Source organism: Protopterus annectens, chromosome 8.part0, assembly GCF_019279795.1.
Source record: "Protopterus annectens isolate FY-2018-M chromosome 8.part0, PAN1.0, whole genome shotgun sequence".
NCBI classification, from domain to species: domain Eukaryota; kingdom Metazoa; phylum Chordata; order Ceratodontiformes; family Protopteridae; genus Protopterus; species Protopterus annectens.
The window spans coordinates 146,186,109-146,200,642 of NC_056741.1; the positions used below are offsets into that span (position 1 = coordinate 146,186,109).

Consider the following 14,534-nt stretch of genomic DNA (forward strand, 5'->3'; position numbering starts at 1 on the left):
ATACGTCGGCTCCAGCCGGAGCCGACACTGAATGTCCAGATTGGGCAGTATCGGCGCCGGATGGAGCCGATACTGTGACTGCTATAATGGAAGGATCGGCTCCGGCCGGAGCCGATCTCGACACTGGTGAAGATAAACCAGAAGCCGACGGCTTGGAACTTTCAGCCGAAGGCTTGATAGGTTTCGAGGGCTTCCCCGGCGCCGACTTAGTCGGGGAGCTCTCAGGCTTTAATAAGCCCCTTAATATCAATTTATTTCTGCGCTCCTGCAGGACTCTTGGGCTGAAGGCATGACAGATAGCACAAGAGTCCTGCAGGTGCAGAGGTCCCAGGCAATAAACACAAGAAGTGTGACTGTCTGTCAAAGACATCTTCTGACAGCACGAGTCACACTTCTTAAAGCCTGAGACCTTTGTGTCCTTCGACATAGCTGTGTCGAGGAAACACAAGTTGTCAAAAACAAAACACTAACACACACAAAAAATACCCAATCCAAAAATTTAAACTAAACAGGGATAACAACACAGTCAGACACAAACAATCCCTGACAGGAAAAAATTTAGGAAGGGGAAGGCCTAAGCTAGGGAAAGGGGATAAAAAACTCGAAAAAAAAGGGAACACTAACGGGAATAGGGTTAAAGTAAGCGTTAAGGTTAACAAAAAACAACTATAGATATGAAAAATTAAAGGGGTTAGACTAAAGTCTTATATTTAGAAACTTACCTGGAGCTGGTAAAAAAAGGCACCTCGTTAGCGAAGCGGCAAACGAGATCTGGGTAGTCTCCGCCTTGCATCATGGGATATAGGGTTGCCTCGAGCTGGTAAAATTAGCTCTCAAGCTTAGCAAGTGCCGAGTCGGAGCCGAGGATCGGCTCCGAACCCATCCAGCAAGAATGAAGGCAAGATTGACAACTTAACATCTGTCTTTTAATGACCATGGTCTTCACATAAAAACAACTACAAGTGTACCCAAAGTGTAATACTGGCACTGCATGCTACATACTGACAGCTGTAAAGTGCTCTCTTAGGAAAAGTCTCAAAAGAATGGCAAGTGCACTTAGCCAAACACAACATTAAGACTACCTGCTGTTAGCTGTAATATTTTCTATTGGTACGAGTTTTACAAAATTATTGCAGTCACAATATCTAAAACTAATTTTATCAAATGACTACATATGCAAACAAACTTTCTGGTTTCAATTCTCACAGCTGCACAATGAATATTATTCACCGAAGTTGTTTAAAGAAATGCAACTGAAAAAGCAAAATAGATAGCAATACCTACCTTAAGCCATCCCTACTTTATAACATCCTTACAAAATTATTATGATTATGTCTTAAGAGAAGATCACAAACCTAGAATCTAAATGCCTATACACTCCAACACTCCATTCTTCAGTAGGCAACTTAAGCAATGATCATTCATTAATTCCTAAAGTGGTTTCAGTTTTTTTTTTTAAACAATGCTACCATTCTATACCAAGATAACTGCTTATTTTACCATGTTCACAAAAACTCATATATGGATTTTCTAACTTCTCTCAAATCTAATTACACCTGTTCATCAAAATGCTTGCTAACCAGTGTCTGACCACTATTTTACTATCAGCCATGTATGTACTACCTCCTTTTGATTATGGCATATAAATGTGTTGCAACACAGTAGTCACTGTCGCCGATTTGTTCCTGCTCCAAGTGTTATAGCTTTGCAGTCTTAATTACAGGGATACTACATCTTTACTGTCACAGACTCTTCCTTAGCATTTATTTTAACATGCACCTTACCTGCACAGCTTGTCTCTCGTAAAGTGACATCTGAGCAATTTGGGGACGAGTGTTGCCACCTGAATTACCATTGGTAGAAGTAGAATTGGTCTCGCTTTCAGCTTCCATGATTACATACACAGAAGTCTGCACCAGGATAAAGACGAGTAGATAAAGGCCTCAAACCCTTTTGAGAAGTCAGAGACGTAAAAAGGAGAAAATGGAACAGCACACCTATCAAAAAAAAAAAAGTAAAGAATTACACATTTATAAAAAAAATGAATGCTACAAGATAAGCAGAGCTACAGTCTCAAATTAAAATATGAGTTCCTGACATACTGGAAAACATGTCATTTTAGGAACCTTATCTCAAGCAAAGCTGGTGAAGTAAGACAGTTACATGATTTATCTCTCTCTCTCTACATACACACAAATATACATATATGTATACATACGCATATATTTACGGTTTACCATCAAAATCTCGCAACACACTTGTGCGGTGACTACTTACCCGACTTTAAAATGTTGTAAAATCCAAATTCCAAACGATCACATAACCAAAAGTGGTACTTTAGGAAAGTCATCAGTCAGCAATTTTGACTTTACCGAAACTACCTGGACTTCCAGTTATATCTTACTAATGTTTTGCAGGGGGGGCAAGCTCCCCTGCACTTCCACACCCCCTGCGACTTGCATATACAAACTCAGAGATCACATTACAGTGAGGGAAAGGGTACATTTTCTGATCCCCACCATAGTGCAATCTCTATTCAAAACAAATCCACAACAGCGAATGCTAATGTGCATTCTCTGTTGTGGATTCGAACATTTAAAAATTGACATTATGAAACCTTGGAAGAGTGACATTCGACATTCCAGGTTCGTGTAACTGTCTTCCAACATTTTGATGGCAAAATCCATCTAATTCTGTACATTAAACTGCATAAAACATTCAAAATAACTGTACTCACAATGATAGCTGTTTTGATCAATTTTATTCTTTGTACATTAAATGCCTGCATCTCCAAAATGGTTCACTATTTTTCTTCTTAACACATTCTAGAAATGTGTTACTTAAGATATGACACTGGAGCAATAACCAGCACAATGCTGAGCTCTGAACCTTGCAACCTTTACGTAAAAAAAAAAAAAAAAAAAAAAAGGTCAAATGTTCTTACCATAACGTTCCATCTGTGTTGTTGATCTTCATTCATTCATTACTGATGGGTGTTGGTTTCTTCCTCGGAACACAGTCGGTCATTATAACAAGCTTGCGCCAGCCAAAAAACTCTCGAACTAAGCTTTTACCCACAGTGCCCCTCTCCATATTACCTCAGACAGAGTTTGCTCGTAAGGAAAGGACAGACTACAGAGAGAAAAGTGGAGGCTTTTTGTGAGCAACTTCCTTATCATAGGATAGGACCATAGCCAAATCTCCAAGAGTCTTTTGGAGGGGGATGGTGGGTGGGTTGTAATGAATGAATGAAGATCAACAACACAGATGGAACGTTATGGTAAGAATGCAACTTCTTTATCTGATGTTGTTAATCTTCATTCATTCCTTACTGATGGGACGGAGTCCCTGGCTACCTTGTTTCCTGGGAGAACCCATGGAAGAATATTCCTGAGTACCACTGAACCAAAGAAGGCTCTGCCCCTGGAGACCATATCCAATTTGTAATGAGCGATAAAGGTATGAGGAGAGGCCCATGTTGTTGCTGCACAAATGTCATCCATGGAAGCTCTTGCATGGAAAACAACAGATGTTGCAACTGATCTTGTGGAATGTGCTTTGATCTTAGAAGTTGTAGAAACCTTGTTTCATTGATAAATAAAGAAAATACAATCTCTCAACCATTTAGATAAGCTAACTTTGGACACTGATTTTCCCAATTTTGGGCCCAGAGTATGATATAAATAATTAGTCAGACTTTCCTATGGATTTAGATCCGTCAAGATAAAAATGCAGTTGTCTGTTCACATCAAGCAAATGCAATGGATATTCTCTTTTATTAGAGAAATTTCAAAAGAAGACTGGTAGATCAATCATTTGATTAATAGTCAAATCTGAAATAACCTAAGGTTAAAAGGAGGTATTGGTCCGTAGTGATACTCTGTCCTTATGGAAGACCATGTAGGGACGTTTTAAACACAAGGCTTGTAACTCAGAAATTAGTCTTGCTAAAGTAAAGTAAAGTAATGGCCACCAAGAACAAGGTTTCTCAGGATAAAAATTTAAAGTCACAACTGACAGCAGATTCAAATGGAGGATGAGTCAAGGCTTGTAGAACCAGTGTCAAATTCTATGGCTCAATCAGTTGTTTGAAGGGGGGGGGTCTGATATGTAAAACTCCCTTCAAAAAGGTTTTACAGAGATGAGATGATGAGAGATTAAGGAGGAGCCTTCAATACCATTGTGGAAGTTAGAAATTGCTGCCAGGTAAACTCGAATGGAAGAAGCTGCAGTTCGACAATGAAGGATATTAGATAGATAATCTAAAACCATGGTCAGCGGTGCCGAAAAGGGATTTATTCCTTTTTCACAAGACCAAATAACGAATCTGTTCCATCTGCTGAGATAAAAGTTTCCTGGTGGATGGTTTATGGGAAGCCAGAAGAATGTGACAGGGGAGGACAGGTTGTTTTGCCTGGCAATCACCAGAAGTGGAGGAACCAAGCTGTCAGCTTGAGGTTCAATAAATTTGGACATGTCAATCCCTCTGGATGCGATAGTAGTTTACGGAGTTGGATCCAGAATCCAAGGTTGCTGTAGTAGGTGAGGCCAAAGGAAGGGGAACCAAATTTGTAGTGGCTAGTAGAATCCAATGAGGATTACTCTGCTTTTCAACCGAAGAGCCTTCATCACTAATTGGGGGATCAGTGGGAGTGGAGGATAAGCATAAAGAAGTCCCGTGGGCCAATCGTGTACAAGAGCGTCCCTCGGGGACTCCCCCTTCGGAGTAATTAGGGCAAAGTAGCTGCTGCATTTGTGATTTGTGGGGGATGTGAACAGATCGCAGCAAGGCTGGCCCCAGCAACTGAATATCTTCTTCACTATAATCCACCAATGACTCCAAATGGTAAAAAACAGAAATTAACTGAACAAACAAAAATAAAAAAGATGCGACTGCAGGAACTCCAAAAGATATACTGGTTTATTAAAAAAAACAAGAATGAGCGCTTTTGTCTCACAGAAAGGAGACTTCATCAAAATAAATTTCAACACATGAAGCGTTCTTTAAATACAAGTAATGCAATGATTGTCTTCTGATTGGCATACATCTTATCCAATGTTAAAAACACATGTTGTTACAAATGCACAAAAGCACAATTGTAATACACTTTATAAATATAATTCCAACAACTGACTTAAAACTATAAAACTTAAAATCTATTAGCTTTCTCTTTGAGTATTGGTTTGATAGATAGAGCATCATTTAAACCAGGTGGGGTGTTTGCAGCTAGCCTTAGCTGTCACTGTAACTCCTTCTTGTTTAATAAGTTTTTCCAATCACCACCCCCCCCAGGGGTAACTGATATAATATCCAAAATCCCAAACTTGAACTGTGAGAAACCAGTACAGGAAACTGAATGCCTAAACAATGCATTACCTTTTTTATTTTTAATATCATTAATATGCTCATAAATTCTATTACGTTGAGCACATTCAGTTTTCCCCACATAGTATCCCATACAGGTCTCAGAGTATGCAAGACATACCACATGAACTGTGTAACAGTTTCCCTTCAAAAATGTTATGTTACTTTTCATAACACTGTGTAAATGAATTTCTCTAGATCTGCTTATTTATGTGCAATGAGAACATCTACCACAGGGAGTGGTTCCTTCAGTCGAATATTTATTATTGTTTTTTTTTTTTTTTTTCTATGAGGGATTTCATATTTCTACCTACTTTGCTAACAAATATGGGTTGTATACACACTATTTCATTAATGTGTCTGTCCACCTTGAAGATGTTCCAGTTCTTATATATATATCGTCATTAATCTTGTGGGATATTGAACTATATTGCACACTACACCCCTTTCAAAATTCAATGTTGAATCTCTGGTAACCATAGCTACGGGCCCTTCTACCCCCAATAAAGGTTGTGGGATATTGAACTATATTGCACACTACACCCCTTTCAAAATTCAATGTTGAATCTCTGGTAACCATAGCTACGGGCCCTTCTACCCCCAATAAAGGCTTGTACCGTTTATCCCACTCCCTACTAACTTCTAAAAGAACATCTGGAAAGAACTAGAACATCTCCAAGGTGGATAGATACTTTAATGAAATGGTGGGTACACAACTCATATTTGACTGAAAGAACCACCCCCTGTGGTAGATGTTCTCAATGCACATACATAAGCAGATCTGGAGAAATTCATTTACACAATGTTATGTAAAGTAATAAATTTTTTGAAGGGAAACTGTTACACAGTTCATGTGGTTTATCTTGCATACCTGTATGGAATACTATGTTGGGAAAACCGTGCTCTATGTGATATAAATTCTGAGCATATTAAAGATATTAAAAACAAAAAAAGATAATGCCCTGTTTAGGCATTCAATTTCCTGTACTGGTTTCTCACAGTTCAAGTTTGGGATTTTGGGTATTATATCAGTTACCCCTGGGGGGTGATTGGAAAAACTTATTAAACAAGAAAGCGATACAATGGCAGCTAAGACTACCTGCAAACACTCCATCTGATTTAAATGATGCCCTACCTATCAAACCAATACTCAAAGAGAAAGCTAATAAATTTTAAGTTTTATATTTTTGATTCAGTTGTTGGAATTATATATTACAATTGTGCTTTTGTGCATTTTTAACAACATGTGCTTTTAACATTGTCTTATGACTGGCATACATCTTATCCAATCATTGCCTTACTTGTATTTAAAAAACGCTTCATGTGTTGAAATTTATTCTGATGAAGTCTCCTTTCTGTGAGACGAAAGTGCTCAATTCTTGTTTTTTAATAAGCCAGCATATCTTTTGTAGTTCCTGCAGTCGCATCTTTTTTATTTTTATTTGTTCGGTTAGTTATCTTCTTCACTATGACAGGATTGAGGGACCACTCATTAGGCAGGAGAATGCATCTGCTCAACTTGTCTGCAATTACGGTGGAATCCCTGAGAATGTGCACTGCTATCAGAAAGCAGTTGGAAGCGATCGCATATTGCCAAATTCTCATGGCCTCTCAACACAATGGGTAGGACTTGGTTCCACCTTGTTTGTTGATGTACCAGACTACTGACATCTTGTCAGACTGGATGGCAATTGTTCCTGAAGGGAGAACAGATTGAAATGTTTGCAATGCTAAAAGTACCGCCCTCAGTTCTAGTACACTGATATGCAGAATGGCCCTCTATGGATAACCAAGTGCCTTTGACAGTCTTAACCTGGTAGTGCTCCCCCCACCCGATCAGGGAGGTGTCTGTGGTGACTATGGCTTTGGGCTGAGAAGAGGAAAAAGATCAACTCCATAGTTCTCTTCAGGCTTCATCCACCAAATTAAGTCTTGTTATCCTGATTTGAAATGTCATGGGGAGATTCAAAGGGGACCATTGTGTTAGCAAAAGCCACTGAAGTAGCCTCATGTGTACTCTTGCCAGTAGGACCATTGTTATACATGCTTCCATGGACCCTAGTAGTTGAACGACTGTCTGAGCCAGCACTTTGTCCTGACCGGGTATCAATCGGAGTTGCAATCTGAGTCTCTGTACCCTGTGAAGAGGAAGGCAGACTAGACAAGATTGGGTATCGAATTCTGCACCTATGAACTCCAGTCTTTGAGAAGGGATTTGTTTGCATTTGTCCTTGTTTACCATTATCCCTAGGTGTTCCAAGAGACATAGCGTGTAATGGATCGCTGAAACAAGTAGATGCTTGGTTGGGCTGGTGAGGAGCCAACTGTCTAGATATGGAAACACTCATAATCCTTGCAGTTTCAACTGAGCTGTTACCACTGCCATGCATTTGGTGAAGACTCTAGGGGCTGTGGAGAGACAAAAGGGAAGCGCTCGGAATTGGTAGTGACTGGCTCCCAGCTGGAAGCGGAGAAATCTTCTGGAGCGCTTGTCCATTTTTATGTGGTAATACGCATCCTGAAGATCTATAGAGCACATCCAATCATTTTTGCCCAGGAAGGGGAGCATAGACTGTACCATGACCATCCAGAATTTTGCTTGTTTGACAAATTTGTTTATGATGCTGAGGTCCAGAAATGGTCTCCAGTCCCCTGTTTTCTTTGGCACTAAAAGGAACCTGGAGTAAAAACTGGATTCTATCTGGTCTGGAGGGACTGTTTGGAGGATTCTTTTTTGAAGCAGCTTTTGAATTTCTAGAGCTGCCGCTTCCCTTTGACTGTGTGGAACATCAGGAATGCACCTTAAAGGCCTTGGGAAAATATTAAAGGGAATGTGATAACCTCTGGTAATTATCATCTGCACCCAAGAGTCTGTGGTTATTTTTTGCCAGGCAAAGTGGTGCAGAGAAAAATGACCCCCAACTGCTTCCAGAGACAAGCAATCGGGCTGCTCTTCAGGAGCGTTGATAGGGCTGTCCAGAGAAAGAATCTCTGGATCCCTGGTTATGCGGACCCCCTCTGCCTCTTAAGAGGCATCTTCCCCCTTCTACCCAAGGGGGAAAACTCGCCATGTGTGTCACGGAAAGGACCTTGGGATTTTTTGTACCACATCTTTCCACTCCTCTGATTCCTGGAATAGAGTCATTGGGGTCTGTCCTTTTCACACCTGGCTAAAAGGTCTTTTACCTTTGGGCCAAAAAAAGAGAGAGGAGGCATCTACAAAGGCATTTAGGAAGGAACACTTAAAAGGATCCGCAAAGTCACATAGGCGCATCCAGGAGGGACGTCTTGTGACAATGCCTGCACCCGCTGCTATTGCTGCCCCTTCGGTAGAGTGGGAAATCAACCTCATGGACGAATTAGAGACGGACTCCTGGGTTGAAAGCTGTGAGGCAACTTTGTCCTGTACCTCATCAGAGACTGCTCCTGCCAGGGTTTCTGAGAGTTCCAAAATTAGGTCTCTCTGAAGCAGAGTAAATTGTGCCAAATAATTTAGAGACCAGATGGCAAAGGTCGCTGAAGAATATTCCCGCTTCCCTGGTCTGTCTATCGCCAGAGACTCCGTGTTAAGGGGATGGATAGTAGTGCTGTCCTCAGCGAGTTCTTTTTTAGTGGCCACCACCACAACCATAGCATCTACCGGAAGGCCCTTGAACCAATGTGGGTTGTCCTCTGGAGGGAAAAGAATTTTGTCTGACCTCCAGGGAATAGGTTCAATGGTATCAGGACTCTTCCATGCCCGCTGCATGATGAGTTGGATGAGGTCATCTGCAGGCGGGGTCACAGAGGAGGTAGAGGGGCAGGCCCGCAAAACCTGTAAGAATACAGACTCCTCAAAGGAAGGGGTGGTGGACTTCCAGTCACCCTGCTGGCGTCAGGATTTTTAATATGTCTGCAAAGGAGACATCATCAGAGGGAAACCGTGGGGACCCTTACCCCTCATCATAGTCCATATCTTCAGTCAGAAATTCCTCTGGAGAATCCATGTGCTTCCACTTATGAGGAACCTCCTCAATGGGAGCATCCGAGGAGGATCATGCAGAGGGGGAACCTTGTTGAAGGGTGTCTTGAGGTTCTTCAGCCCAGTGTCCATGAGTAGTGGGCTGCGTCAGCTGTGGCTCAGAGGAAGGGAAAAGGTGGATCTCTGGCACTGGAGGGACCAACTGAGAGCCTGCAGAGGCCAGTGCCCTCTCCATCACCTGGAAAGCAGGTCTTCCCACAGAGGGGGTGGGAGTTCGGAACCGAGAAAGAGAACCTCAGAACCGGGGTCACACCCAGCTCCAAAGAACCCACTGCCAGGGAGGGAGCCACGGGAGGAGTCATTTCTGTCAAAGCAACTGGAACCGTGGCAGATGTGCAAAAAGGAGACGCTGTACCAGGGAACACTGTGTCGACAGTCAAGTCTCGGTCCCGAGGATGCCCCAGCTCCCAGAGTCTCAAAGCCAAAGGGTAGACTCTGGTACCATCCTGAGATCCACCACTGGTACCGAAGAAGCTGGACCCAGGGTTGGCGTCGGTGTTGAATGCTCTGAAATCTGCAAGGAGGTCGGAGGAAAATATTGTACAGTCTTTGGAGAAGTTCCCTCGGCTCCAGATGGGAGGGAGGGTTTAGATGGGGTTGATATTCCTCTGGCCGCCAAGAGCTGATCCAAGAGCCTCACTACATCAAATTCTGAAAGACTCTTGGAGGAGCGAGTGGACATCCCCGAAAGTGAAATAGGGTGCTCTAAAAAGGGACTGTATTGCTGGCCAAAAAATGGGTCCACCGAATGGGAATATCTGGTCCAAGGAGTGATTTCCCCTTTTGGCACCAAAATCAAAAGACCAATATGAAGTACAGGGAGGGGGGAACTGACCGGATCTTTGACAACTATTTTTGGTGCTGGTGCCGTAGTCACGCTTGGTGCTGAAGATACTGTCGCAGCCGTGGTCGGTGCGGGCATAGGTGCAGAAGAAGACAGCACAGAAGCCAGCTGCTGTCTTGGAACCGAAGTTGGTGCCGAGGTCGAAGGTTTAGGCCCCGGAGCCAAGGATATTGGTGCCAATTTAGGAACTTTTAGTTTTCGTTCCAACTGTTTAATTTCAGTGACATGAGGAATAGAGGGTAAGGATTTGCTCCTCATTTTATGTTCTCTTTTAGGAGGGGAGTGAGCCCTCCGACTCAGAGAGACCCTCCGCGAAAGGAGATTTCAATAGACCTTTTAACATTAATTTGTTCTTACTCTCTGCTAAAGAACTGGAGCTGAAGCCTTTGCAAATTTCACAAGGGGATTTCACAATAAGGTGTGCAACCCCTAGACAAAACATACAAGATTAATAACTATCCACATTGGGCTTCTTTCTGTCACACCTATCACAGCGTTGAAGCCCGTGGCTCCTTTATTATCCGACATGTCAAATGAGAAACAGCAGTAGGGAAAAAACAGTCACTCAAGACGGACAGGAATAATTTTTTTTTGGAATAGAAAAAAGGAAAGGAAAATTACCAACAATGGTAAAATAAATATCCAAAGCATAAGGGAAAGGCCTGTACCAGCGATGGTACGGAGAGTACCAAACTTGGTCGAAAAGGCAGAAAAAAAAGAGAGGGACACACGCAGATAAACAAGATTATGCGATTAATACAGAGAAAAAAAAACTAGTTTGAGAAAGGCAATAAATTTAAAATTAGTGTTGAAAAGCTTTAACTGACTTAGCAGAGAGCTGGCCCGACACATTTTGTTTCGTACGTGGCAAACGAGATCTGAGGTAATATGGAGAGGGGCACTGTGGGTAAAAGCTTAGCTCGAGTGTTTTTTGGCTTACATGAGCTTGTGATAATGGCTGACTCGGTTCCGAGAACAGAACCAACACCCATCAGTAAGAAATGAATGAAGATTAACATCATCAGATACAGTGTTTTAGACAGGAAGGTTAGGAATTTTTCAAAAAAGCCCACATATAGCATCCAAAAAAATGAAGAGATACAAGATTGCTGCAGAGGAAAAGCAAAGCAAGGGGTAAGACAAAAAGACAAACCTAGAAAAGAGCAGGAAGAGATGGCTGAAGCAGGAAAAAGAAAAGGGGGAGAAAGTACATCATATACCTTTATCCAATTTGTTTTCCAGTGAAAAAATATTCGATCTGACAGGACTGTAACGAAATAATCCCAGTCAAAGCTGAAAGATCTAAATCTTTAAGCGAATTTAAGAAAGGGTTGGAGGAGTATATAAATTCTGTATATCAAAGACTGCTATCTTAAAGGTGCAGTTCTGTTACATATGAATATATGGCAATGAACAAAAATAGATGCAGGAACAGTAGGAGCCCTGTCAAACCACTCGTATTTTAACTGAAGTGAAGGATGGGAAAAGGCAAATAAAGCAAAAGACTGCTGAAGTAACAAAATTACAGCAAATGTCACTAAGCTGGAGGACTGGGCTTGAAGAGAGAGAACTTTTCTTTCTCAGCAATCCCAGAACATGCAGAGGAAAGAGACTGCTTGGACTTTATAAAAGAATCAGTAGAAATAACCAGCAAGACGACGACCACTTCCAAATGAACCACCACACTTTATTCACATTAAGCGCTTTCCTCTCCAGTACAGAGGCTTCATCAAAATAATTTAGTGCACACACCCAGCCATTTAAATACCCACCCCCAATTAACCAATTCACTTTTAAGTCACATTTAAAACAATATGTACCAATAAAATCACCCATATCAGGTTGCAAAAACCATGAAAATATCAAAAAAAAAAATCTATCATGAAAAACTCTATAAGAACTCCTTAAGTAATTTGATTTAAATAATTACCTAAAATCTAAAATGTTTATGAACCATTTGTACAAATAGTAAACACATTTTAAAAACAATTCTAAAATAGTGTTGCACATGTTAAAAGAAAAGGTAAGTATCAAAATGTAAAATAATCAAGCTTCAGAATACTAGCAATACTAATCGTTTCATTAATGCCTGGATACTGAGTGGCATTGAATAACAACTGCCACTTCAGTTCCAGCACATCCAAATGGACATCTGTAATACCTCCCTGCTCATCCTTAGCCAACTGTTGTACAACTAAAAACTTGAATCGGTGGCCTGGGTTGTCTTTAACGTGCCTATAAAGAGCACTAGTAATTCTACAGTGTCTTAAGTCACCTATATGTTCACCAATCCCAAGTTTAAATGTTCTACTTGTTTTTCCTATATAAAATATAGGACAATTCTCACACTTGGCCACGTAAATCACATTGTTACTGTCACAATTGCAGTGCCCTTTGATGTTAATGGCCTTACCATTCAACCTGAACTTCCCCTCAGTTTCCAATATATATGGACAATATGTACAAGTATTACATTTGTAGTTACCAATCCTTCTGTTACTTGTTACTTCATATTTTATACCTTCCAATATATAAAGACATGCCTAGGACCCTTTCCAACTTTTTGTCCAACATTAACATCAGATTGTAATATCTCCCAATTAGCTTTTATAATTTCAGTGATATAATTAGCCACACCATTGTAGGTAATAACCAAAGTGGAAGTGGAATTAATATCACTATTTTTCTTTGCACTGGATCCTAGAAATCCGTTACCTAAAATGGGCTTGTTATGTACCCTGCTCACGCTTATTCAGTACCTCATTGCTAATTTCACTTAGGAGATGGTCTGGATAACCCTTGTCTGAACATTTGTGTAATAAACTCTGTTTCTAAAAGAAAATCATTATTTGAGCTAACCATCCTGGCAGCCCGCACCAGCAGATCCTTCACCACTGACTTCTTTTGATGGTGCGGGTGCCAGCTCCCACAATCTAAATACGAGTTGGAAAAGGTCGGCTTTCTGTGAATCCTAAAAATAAAACTCGTTTTACACTGATCAATTTCCAATTCTACATCTAAGTAACAATTTTTTACCATGTTGTATTCATAAGTGAAATTTAAAAAATCAACAGTTGCGTTAATATACTTAAAAATTCCTTCAAGCTGTGTTCAGTACCCTTCCATAAGAGGAACAAATCGTCCAAAAAACGAGTATAATGCATAATCTGGGACATGTATGTACTTTTTATCAAAAACCTCCTGTTCCCAGTGAGATATAACAAGGTTGGCAAAAATGGGGGCACATGCTGCCTCCATTGCCACACCCTTGATCTGATGGTAGTAATGGCCCTCGAAACAAATGTAGTTGTTCTTTAGGACCAACTCCATTAATGTAAACTATTTTATTGACCTCATCCTGATTGTAATATTTGTCTTATTGAGCTGCTGCTCTAACCAATCTAAGCCCTCATCATAAGGGATCACAGTAAACAGGTTAACCACATCTATAGTAACCAAACTCATATCTGGTACTACCTCTATGCCATTCAGTTTGTCTAAGAATTGCCAAGAGTCTTAACTGATGTATTTAAAAATGCTCAAACTCTTCTGCATTTTTTGATCTAAATATTTACATAAAGACACTTGACTTAGATTGGTTAGAAAAGCAGCTCATTAAGATAAATATTCACAATCAGGTTGAGGTCAATAAAATAGTAACTGAAGTGGCAACTGTTATTCAGTGCCACTTAGTATCCAGGCATTAATGAAATGATTAGTACTGCTAGTATTCTGAAGCTTGATTATTTTTCAGGTTGATACTTACCTTTTCTTTTAACATGTGCAACACTATTTTAGAATTGTTTTTAAAATTTGTTTACAATTTGTACAAATGGTTCATAAACATTTTAGATTTTAGGTAATTATTTAAATCAAATTACTTAAGGAGTTCTTACAGAGTTTTTCATGATAGATTTTTTTATGATATTTTCATAGTTTTTGGAACCTGATATGGGTGATTTTATTGGTACATATTATTTTAAATGTGAATTAAAAGTGAATTGGTTAATTGGGGGTGGGTATTTAAACAGCTGGGTGTGTGCACTAAATTATTCTGATGAAGCCTCGGTACTGGAGAGGAAAGCGCTTAATGTGAATAAAGTGTGGTGGTTCATTTGGAAGTGGTCATCTTCTTACTGGATATTTCTACTGTTTTTTTGCCTTTTTATACTTTATAAAAGAATATCAGAGTCAAGTGACAAATTAGAAAGCAGAACATCCATATTAAAAGGGCACAAAGGTGAGCATGCCAAGGGATAGAATCGAAAGGCAGTCCTGATCCACTGTGGTGAATCTTCTGATGA

At 40.4% G+C, this 14,534-nt stretch overlaps 1 protein-coding gene across 3 annotated transcripts in view; it reads right to left on the bottom strand.

Annotated features, from left to right (window-relative positions):
- PHC1 (polyhomeotic homolog 1) overlaps nucleotides 1-14,534 on the bottom strand; it is a 1,492,233-nt gene that overhangs the window by 1,422,678 nt on the left and 55,021 nt on the right. For all 3 annotated transcript variants that reach the window (XM_044079657.1, XM_044079656.1, XM_044079655.1), the window contains exon 2: nucleotides 1,785-1,997. In XM_044079657.1, coding sequence (XP_043935592.1) covers nucleotides 1,785-1,892 — 108 coding nt within the window. In that variant the 5' untranslated portion in view covers nucleotides 1,893-1,997. The remainder of the gene's footprint in view (nucleotides 1-1,784; nucleotides 1,998-14,534) is intronic.